General features: G+C 45.8%; 1 protein-coding gene across 1 annotated transcript; it reads left to right on the forward strand.

Annotated features, from left to right (window-relative positions):
• Positions 1-296: 296 nt before the first annotated feature.
• Positions 297-5,566, forward strand: IRF1 (interferon regulatory factor 1). Its single transcript, XM_006872922.1, has 9 exons — positions 297-383; positions 1,974-2,073; positions 2,868-3,044; positions 3,137-3,186; positions 3,296-3,428; positions 3,613-3,735; positions 4,182-4,231; positions 5,011-5,143; positions 5,442-5,566. Exons 1-9 carry the CDS (start codon positions 297-299, stop codon positions 5,564-5,566), a joined length of 978 nt encoding a protein of 325 aa, XP_006872984.1.
• The last annotated feature ends 4,808 nt before the right edge of the window (positions 5,567-10,374 follow it).

The raw sequence follows: 10,374 nt of genomic DNA on the forward strand, positions 1-10,374 counted from the left end.
AAAGTATTTGAGTTTGTGGAGAAAAGTTATGGTACTTAAAATATCTGTATATTTTGCAACTTTTTTGCACGCGAAGGCTAAAGGCATCATTCATGAGCATGTTTCCTTCCGGAACTGACTGGAAGGGAATGAAAGAAGGAGTCGAAGTTCTTTTTGCAGTTTATTCTAGTGCAGGTCCCCCCACCCTGATGGTTGTAATACCCAGTCAGAGGGCTCAGAGTGTGGGGCAGGGTAACGCTCAGGGACTGTTGAACAAATTACAAACCAGAGCTTGCTGTCTTTTCTTTGCAGCCAATATGCCCATCACTCGGATGCGCATGAGACCCTGGCTAGAAATGCAGATTAATTCCAACCAAATCCCAGGGCTGATCTGGATTAATAAAGTGAGTGTAACTAATGGGATTTTTTCCACCACTGTTTTAATCCATGTTCTTTGGGGATCAAAGCTTCAGCTGCAGTTCAAAAAGGGAAGTGATGAGGAGACAGGCAGATGTGTTTCCCAGTGGGTCACACTTGCAGAGAGGGTGTACAAAGTCCAGCCCTGGGCCCCATTTGGCAGACTCCTGCCTTCCTACTTTTTGAGGTATGGACTTTTGAGGGCACCCATCTAAAGGCACTTAGAGTCTCCAGCAGCAAGAGCCACTCAGCATCTGCAGAGCTGGCCTTTCCTGAAGGAGACATGTACACTCAGGTTCGCACACACACAGCATTTTATAGGGCCCCAATCTGGGCAGTTAGGAGACAGAGAGGTGGCCACTGCTTGACAGAAAGGTGGGGGTAGCTTACAGGAGTCCCAGGAATGACCCTTGCTTTAGTTGCCCTGACCTAAGACATGATAGCTAAAGCACTTAGGGCAGCGGAGCCCCTGCACATTTGGTAGTAGTAATAGTGTGCATAATGCTAGCTAAGCATCACTGGAGTCCTGGTGTGTCACTGCAGGTTAATGCGCTGGCCTTCTAAGTTGGCGGTTCAAGCTCACCAGCTGCTCCTTGGAAACCCTATACGGGGTCACTATGGGTCAGAATCGACTCGATGGCACTTAACAACAATAACAACCATCACTAAATACTCACTAGGTGCCTGCTACTGTGTTAGTATGTTACTCGATGCCATTTAATCCTTAAGAATAATAGTCTTGTGAGGTAGGGCCTATTAATATCCCTATTTTCAGATAGGAAACTGAGGCATTGAGAGATAGATAACAGATCACACATAAGATGATAAAGCCAAGATTTGAACTTGAGCAGTCTGACTCAGAAATCCACACTATTAACTACCAGTGGTGGTTCAGGCTCACAAGCCTCTCCTTGGAAACCCTATACAGGGTTGCTATGAGTCGGAACCCACTAGACAGCACATAACAACAAAAAATGATAACAATGAGACCATAGTCTTTATTTTGGTCACTATGTCTCCATGTCACAGATGATTTTATACTTAAATTTTTTTTGGTTTTGTTTTTACACAGATTTTTTTCTAATTTCACAAAAAATTGTGATGGGCAAAGACAATGTCAGGATCACATAGATAAGTAGTTAGCATCCAAGTCTGGCCCAGGGACTCCCTTAGAGGTACAGCCAGGATCCACTGTATAGGAGCCATTTGGCCCAGGTGTACTGAGCAGCCCCTTGGGATGGAAATTCTCACCAGCGTCTTTCCATGTTAATGCTGACAGAAGCATTCATAACTTCCAAACCAGGACTATAGGGGAGGGTGCTCTGTGGCTCCCAGCATGCCTGTACTAAGCAGAGGGAGGTCTTTGCTGATGGTGCCATCTCAGAGGCTGGATTCTAAAGTCCCTCCTGAGAGATCTAGAGTGCTAGATAGAGAAGCCAAACCAGATGGCAGGGTGAAAAGAGGAAGTTAGCCTTTCACCAGACCTGGGGGCGCTGGGCAGACTCAGATGCAAAGGTTGTGGTCTCTAGACTTGTGGTGGCTGAGAGCTGATGGCAGCCTGTGTGTGTGCTGTCCAGGAGGAGATGATCTTCCAGATCCCGTGGAAGCATGCTGCCAAGCATGGCTGGGACATCAACAAGGACGCCTGTCTGTTCAGGAGCTGGGCCATTCACACAGGTGTGTATGCCGGACTCAGCCTGGGAGCAGTTGGGCAGGAGATAACAGAGCTCCCTGAGCTCCCTGAGACTGTGCAGAATTGTGTTTGTGTGGGTGGGAGTAGACCTGTATTTCTGGGGAGAGAGTGGACCCACCAGACTTCTGAGGTCAACATCTAAGACAGAGCAACTAAAACAAGTTGATGACTGAATGAAAGTCTAACCGGACAAAAGCAGCTGCAAGCCAGGACACTGGCAAAGATCTAGACTTTCCTTTTTCTTGAAATTGATCAGGGTCATTGGTCTGTCTACTGGCTTCCTTTCTTCCTTGGCCCATCTCAGACCTATCAATAACTCTGTTGCTCACTGTGGCCCCTCTCATGTCTGGAAATATCAGAAAGGCCCTAGTCGCTATCCTCTGGCTACTGACTGTCAAGCATGGAGACTGGGCATGGTCCAGGACAAAGAAGCTTTGGGGATAAGGGTTCTGACTGGACTCTTCATTGAGGCTTGCTGGATAGACTTGAGCCAAGCCTGGCCATTTGAGAAGCCTATGATGTGCTGCTGTAGGATAAACACTGGGCTGCTAACCTTACAGTCGGTGGTTCAAACCCACCAGCCACTCCTTGGAAACCCTTTACAGGGTCACTATGAGTCAGAAGTGACTGAATGGCTTTTACCAACAACAACAGCAGGAGCCCAAGGTCTGCAGAATGTCACCAAGAATACCAGCTGGCCTGACCAGCGTGTGTGTCTTGCCTTCCTCCTGCTAGGCACCATGGTACTGACTGTCCTCTTTGCTTTCCTGCCATCTAGGCCGATACAAAGCAGGGGAAAAGGAGACAGATCCCAAGACATGGAAGGCCAACTTCCGCTGTGCCATGAACTCATTACCAGACATCGAGGAGGTGAAGGGCCAGAGCAGGAACAAGGGCAACTCAGCTGTACGGGTGTACCGGATGCTCCCACCCCTCACCAAGAACCAGAGGAAAGGTATCCAGGGGCTCCGGGTCTACAGGGAGCCCTCAGGGAGGGATGAAGGAGGAAGAGGGCCAGCGGGGGCTGACAGCCTGTTTGCCCCGCAGAGAGAAAGTCCAAGACAAGCCGAGATGCTAAGAGCAAGGCCAAGAGCAAGGTAAGCCTGGTTCTCAGCAGCTGGGCCTATGGTTCCCCTGTGGGTCAGGATGGGTCATGGAGGAAGTACCATAATAGGTCTGGGCCTAAGCAGCTTTCTCCCTCTGCAGTCGTGTGGGGATTCCAGCCCTGATACCTTCTCTGATGGGCTCAGCAGCTCCACCCTGCCGGACGACCACAGCAGCTACACAGCTCCCAGCTACTTAGGGCAGGACTTAGAGGTGGACCGGGCCCTCAGTCCAGGTGAGGTGTAGTAGGGCCTCTGGCATGGACCCTCAAGGCTGGTGGGGTGACTCTTTTTCTTGGGTTCAGGAGGCACTGTGGTGGTGGCGGGGTAGCCTGTTAGGATCGGCTTCAGGATGGGCTATGCTGGTGTCTTGCAAACTCAGAAAACACTCATCCCTGACTTGTGGCTTCTGTCCCCCAGAGCTGCCACCGTGTGTCGTTAGTAGCACTCTCCCGGACTGGCGCATCCCCGTGGATATTGTGCCTGACAGTACCAGTGACCTTTACAACTTCCAGGTGTCGCCCATGCCCTCAACCTCTGAAGGTTTGTGCTCCTGGTACCTGGCCTGCCTGTTTGACTTTGGGCCCTGAGAGGGGTTTCTTGAGTGGGGAAAGATGTTCAAACCTCCCCTGACACTGAGCATATCAGCTGGGCATTGCCCATCCCTACCCTCATGGGAATGAAGCAAGCCACAGGGGTACCCAGAAGCTTAGCGGACTTGGCCATGGTTTATTGGGACTACTGGCTCTCCCGCCTCCTCTGCAGTCCAGTCTGTGAGGATGAGGAAGGAAGTGAGGGAGTGGGAAGAGGTGTGGCTTCAGAGTTGGAAAGGCCAGTGTCCTGTTCTGTAATATCTACGGCAAACCAGATATCTGCTGGGAGGCCAGTGTATGTGCACACATGTGGAGGGGCTGGGGGCCCTAGTGGGACTGGAATTGCAAAGCCATTATGGCTGACAGCTGCCAATCTCTGCTCTTCCTCACACACAGCTGCAACAGATGAGGATGAGGAGGGGAAAATACCTGATGACATCATGAAGGTAAAACCCCTTCCTACCTGGCCACCCTTCTGAAGTGACTGTCTTTCATTGAGGAGAGAGCTTCCTGATTGGAAGACAGGAGCTGCTGCTGAGGATTGGCTGTGTGCATAGTCCCCACGTGTCATGTTCATGTGGCTGGGAACCACTGCCTCCCTTGGCTGGTGGGAAAGATATCATGGTCTCTGACAGGCTGTCCTGAAGCCAGCCTTGGGGCCACAGACAAACTCTGAGTCAGCCAGCACCAGCACTGGGTCCCTGGCTAGTGTCCGCTGCCCCAACATGCCCCAGTCCTGCTAGTTCGGGAAATGCACATCAGGTTTTAATAATTGGCCTTTGAAATCTGTAATTCAGCAGCATTTTGTTTTTCTATTTTTTAAAAAAGGAAATTATCTTGCAGTTTCTTTCTTTTTCTGTTTTTAGTTTTATAAGTGAATATAAAGCAAAAAAGTTTTTGCCTGGCTCATTTCCATCAACACAGAAAACCAAGACAAGGGAATATTCTTTTATCTCTGGCTTTTGAGTCATCTTTTCTTGTTTGACTCTGCTAGCCAGTGCTTCATGCCACATTCCCAGTTGGTGTGTTCTGACACAGTTGAAATGCCTTGTGTTTCTGCCCCCACATCCCAGGCCCTAGTCCTAACTGCTCTTCAGTTCTGCATCTATCTGAGCATGTGAACATGGCTGAGAGTGTGATCTTGACTGAGAAGCTTTGGCTAAGGCGGGCACAGCTAGTGCAGGGTGAGTGTGCTGATGATGGCATCTTGCTCTTCTGTCCCCAGCTCTTGGAGCAGTCGGAATGGCAGCCAACAAGTGTGGATGGGAAGGGGTACCTGCTCAACGAGCCTGGGGTCCAGCCCACCTCTGTCTATGGAGACTTAAGCTGCAAGGAGCCTGAAGTTGACAGTGCCGGGGGTAAGAAGTCCCGGATCCTTATGGCTGCTTGGAGAGCAATGCGAGGGTGGGGATGGCATGGGGACAGGGCCAGGGAGTAGCAGAGGCCAAGCCTCCTCCTTGATAAAACTCATCTGGGGTGCAGACAACTTGAGAATTCACTATTGCTTCCCTGCCCTTAAGGTTAGCCTAAAGATGAGTGGATGCTTGCTGCGGTGGGGCAGACAGCAGACTCTGTGTCCATGTCCTTAGGGATTGGGCTGGGGTTGTGAGGCATACACCTTTAGTTCTTAACCCCCAACCTTCCTGACACTTACAGGGGATGTTGGGCTGAGCCTACACCGCGTCTTCACAGATCTGAAGACCATGGACTCTACCTGGTTGGACAGCCTGCTGCTCCCAGCCAGGCTACCCTCTATCCAGGCCATTCCGTGTGCACCATAAACAGCTGGCATCATGGTGGCTGTGGTACAGAGAAGCAGGACTCCTGTGGGCCCCATTGACACGACAAAGTGTGACTCCACTGCCTAGCAGAGATGGGTTCTCCCTCCTTGAGTCAGCAGGCCTCCTGCAGCCTGGGCTTGCCTTTTGGAGTAAAGCTGGACTTGTCTCCCAGGAAGATGGGGTTCTGAGATTTGTGTGTCAAGTGAAGGATTCACTCAACCAAGAGTCAACCTTTATTTAGCTTTTCCCTCTGAGCCCAGTTACCTACAGAGGGTTGAGCTGGCCTGAGAGCCAAGACCAGTGACCTCAAGAAGAGCATAGCGCCAGCCCTCGGGCTGGTTCTGCACTAAAAGACAATTGCACTAAGCGACTCCTGTTCCCAAAGACCTGCCTTACCCAGCATAACCTTGGGGACTGTTCCATAGTCAATGAAATGTGAAGGAAAAATGGAGTCCTTCAGGACCATGTTCCCTCAGCCTCAGAGAAGCTCTGCCCTGCTCTGTCCTCAGGCTGAGGGGCTTGGGAAGAAACCATGGCACTTTTTTCTTGTGGAACTTGCCACATTTTTGCTCAGAGGTGTACACTAACGTTCTCCAGGCTCTTGGTCCACGCATTTATTTATATAGTGCCTTGCCCAGCACCCTCACCACAGCCCTCAGCAGGCCCAGGGAGGGAAGGGTGAGCACTTTGGTGTGACTTAAAATTGGAAACACCATCTAACCACTAAGTCATGTGTCAGCACATGTATGTGTATGTAAATATGTATATTTGTCTTTTTATAAAAAGTTTAATTGTGTACAAGGGGCGTGGCCTTTCATTTAGAGATAAAGGATCACTGAGTGCACTTTTTATGGAAACACATTCTGAAGGCATCATCCTTGCAGTGAGCTGTGGCATGCACCTGTCGCAGAATTCTTTCAGATATGTTCGTAGAGAAAATGGCAGGTGAAGGAGACAATCACGGAACAGGGACGTGCTCATGTAAACACAATTACTTGGTATTGACCATCTAGTCATGTCTGAATTGAACTTGGCGAGGTGTAGTGTTAAGGTTTTGAGATCTGAGGAAGGTACATAGACTGTATGCTGAACTCTAATGCATTTACTGAATTTCTGCTACTCCCAAACATTTAGCAATTGGTACATGGAAAATCAGAACAGATGCCAGGCCAGAAAAGGTCCTCAAAGTTGGCAGTGCCAGGCACTACTTGCTGATTTCCAATGTCTGCATTAAAGGAAATGTTCTGTGTCTGTGCTGCCCAATATGGTAGTCACAGGCCACATGTGGCAAGTATGCAACTTCAATGAAAAAACTTGCCCAGTCAAAGTAAATTATTTTTATTGTTGTTGTTCATTGGGACCACTGTATATGTAACAACTCATGCCAACCTTATGCCCAACAAAAGGAACCACTGCCTGGCCCTGCACCAACCTCACAATTGTTGCTAGGCTTGAGCCCATTGCTGCTGCCATTGTGCCAATCCATCTCATTAAGGGTCATCCTCTTTTTGGCTGACCCTCCACTTTTCCAAGCATTATATCCTTCTCTGGGGACTTGATCCTGCTGATGTATGTCTGAAGGATGAGAGATGAAGTCTGGCTATTCTGGCTTCCAAGTAATATTTTGGCTGGATTTTTTCCAAGACAGTTTTGTTTGTTCTTCTGGCAGTCCATGGTACTTTTAATATTTTTTCTAATACCATAAATCAGATGCATCTTTTCTTCTATGGTTTTATTCATTGTCCAACTTTCACATGCATAAGAGGCTACTGAAAATACCATAGCTTGAGTCAGGTTCACTTTTGTCCTCTGACTGACATCTTTGCTCTTCACCACTTTAAAGAGAGCTTGTGCAGCAGAATGGCCTAATGCAATGTGTTGGTTGATTTCTTGACTGCTGCCTCTAAGAGTGTTGATGATTGATCAGAGCAAAATGAAGTCTTTGACAACTTCAATATTTTCTATATTTACGTGGCTATTGCTTATTGGTCCAGTGTTTTTTTACATTGAGGTGCAACCCATGTCAAAGGCTGTGGTCTTTGATCTTCATCAATATTTTAAGTCCTCTTCACTTCCAGAAAGCAAGGTTGTATCGTCTACATATCACAGGTTGTCAAAGAGTCTTCCTCCAACCCTGATGCCATGTTTTTCTTCATATAATTCAGCTTCTTAGTACTACACGCACAGCACACAGATTGAATAAGTATGGTGAAAGAATACAACCCTGGTGTACACCTTCCTAATTTAAAACCATTCCTAATTTAAAAGTGTTCCTTTGTTCTGTTTGAACAACTGCTTCTTGGTCTATGTACAGGTTCCTCATGAGCTCAATTAAGTGTTCTGGAATACTCATTCTTTTCAATGTTGTCCGTAGCTTGTCATGATCCACACAGTTAAAAGCCTTTGCATAGTCACTAAAGCAAAGGTAAATATCTTTCTGGTACTATCTGCTTTCAGCCAAAATCCATCTGACATCAGCAATATCCCTTGTTGTGCATCCTCCCCTGAATTTGGCTTGAACCTCTGGCAGATCCCCGTCAGTGTATTGTTGTAGCCATTTAAAAATTATCTTTAGCAAAATTTTACTTGCATGCAATATTAATGAAATATATGATGATTTCTGTATTCTGTTGGGTCACCTCTCTTTAGAATGGGCACAAATACGGATCTCGTCCAATCAGTTGGCCAGGTAACTGTCTTCCAAATTTTCTTGGCATAGATGAATGAGTGCTTCCAGTGCAGTATTAGTTTGGTGGAAGATTTCAATTTGTATTCCGTCAGTCCTTGTTCTTTGCCAATGCCTTCATTACACCTTGGACTTCCTTCAGTATCATTGGCTCTTGATCATATGCTACCTCTTCAAATGGTTGAATATCAACCATTTCTTTTTGCTACAGTGACTCTGTGAACGCCTTTCGTATTTTTTTTATGCTTTCTGCATCATTCAATACTGTAAGTTGAGACTTGAATTTTTTCTTCAGTGCCCTCACCCTTGAGAAACGCTGAGCATGTTCTTCACTTTTGGCTTTCTAATTCCATATCTTTGCACATTTCATTATAATATTTGACTTTGTCTTCTCAAGCTGCCCTTTGAAATTTTCTATTCAGCTCTTTTAAGTCCTCATTTTCTCCATTTGTTTTAGCATCACTACACTAGAGAGGAAATTTCAGAATTTTTTCTGACATCCATTTTAGTCTTTTCTTTCTTCTTTGCCTTCCTTAATGACCTTTTGCTTTCTTCCTGTATGATGGTCTCTTCTGGCCTTCAGATATTAGTGTTTAAACATCAAATCTGGTCGGGAGATGATCTCTAAATTCATGTGGGATATGTTCAAGGTCATATTTAGGCTCTCTTGTTTTAATTTTCTTCAGCTTCAGCCTGAACTTGCATATGAACAATTGATAGTCTGTTCCACAGTCTGCCCCTGGCCTTATTTTGACTGATGATAATGGAGCTTTCCCACTGCCTGTTTCCACAGATGTAGTCAATTTGGTTTCTATGTATTCCATCTGGTGTAGAGTCTTCTTTTATGTTGTTTAAAAAAAAGGTATTTGCAATGAAGAAGTCATTGGTCTTGCAAAATTCTATCATGCGATCTCCAGCATTCTTTCTAGCACCAAGGCTGTATTTCCCAATCACTGATCCTTCCTCTTTATTTCCAATCTTTGCATTCCAATCACCAGTAATTATCAATGAATCTTGATTGCAGATTTGATGACTTTCAGACTGAAGAAGTTGGTAGAATTCTTCAATTTTCTCATTACTGGCTTCAGTGGTTGATGTGTAAATTTGATTAATAGTTGCATTAACTAGTCTTCCTTGCTGTTGTTAAGTGCTGGTCGAGTTGGCTCTGAATCATAGAGACCCTGTGTAGATCTTCCTTGTAGGCGAATGGGTATTATCCTGTCACAGACAGCATTGTACTTGACGATCTTCGATAAATCTTGAAATGTTCTTTTTGCTGATGAACGTGATGCATTCCTCTTCATAGTAAACCATGTGGTTGTCAGATTTGAAATGACTAATACCAGTCCATTTCAGCTCACTAATACCTAAGTTATCAATCTTAATGCATTCATTTCATTTTTGACAAGTTCCAATTTTCCTAGATTCACACTTTGTACATTCTATTTTCAGATTATTAATGGATGTTTACAGCTGTTTCTCCTTATTTTGAGTTGTGCCCCATCACCAAATGAAGGTTCCAAAAGTTTTAGTCTGTTTGTGTCACCTCTACTTTGAGGAGGCAGCCCTTCCCCAGTCGTATTTTGAGTGCCTTCCAACCTGAGGGGCTCATATTCCGGCACTCTTAGCTGACAATATTCTGGTACTCTTCATGTTTCAATGTTCAATATTCTGATGGTGACAGTGTTCCACTACTATTCATAAGGTTTTCAGTGACTAAATATTCAGAAGTAGTCTGTCTCTCCTCTGAGTCTGTCTTTAGCTGTAAGCTCAGCTGAAACCTTCCCACTATGGGTGACCCTGCTGGTATTTAAAATACCAGTGGCATAGCTTCCAAAATTACTGCAACATGCATGCCACCACAGTTTGGCAAACTGACAGACGAGTGGTGGATTTTTATTATAATGTTACTTAAATGTATAAAAAAATATAACCTAGAGTTATACAATCCTTTTATTTATAGTTCTTATACAACTAAAATATCAAAGCATATTTAGAAATTATATTAATGCAGTGACACTGTAGTATAAGTACTGGACTGTTAACAACAGGTTGGCAGTTTCAACTCATCAGCTGATCCTCAGAAGCCCCTATATACAAGGTCTCTGAGTCAAAACCGACT

The sequence above is a fragment of the Chrysochloris asiatica genome, unplaced genomic scaffold, assembly GCF_000296735.1.
Source record: "Chrysochloris asiatica unplaced genomic scaffold, ChrAsi1.0 scaffold00215, whole genome shotgun sequence".
NCBI lineage: Eukaryota > Metazoa > Chordata > Mammalia > Afrosoricida > Chrysochloridae > Chrysochloris > Chrysochloris asiatica.

Bases quoted from the DNA above. Each gene is read 5' to 3' on its own strand.
- IRF1 (XM_006872922.1), top strand. From the start codon at position 297: ATGCCCATCACTCGGATGCGCATGAGACCCTGGCTAGAAATGCAGATT. The intron at 3,187-3,295 runs GTAAGCCTGGTT...CTCCCTCTGCAG, and splicing joins AGAGCAAGGCCAAGAGCAAG to TCGTGTGGGGATTCCAGCCC. The intron at 4,232-5,010 runs GTAAAACCCCTT...TTCTGTCCCCAG, and splicing joins TACCTGATGACATCATGAAG to CTCTTGGAGCAGTCGGAATG.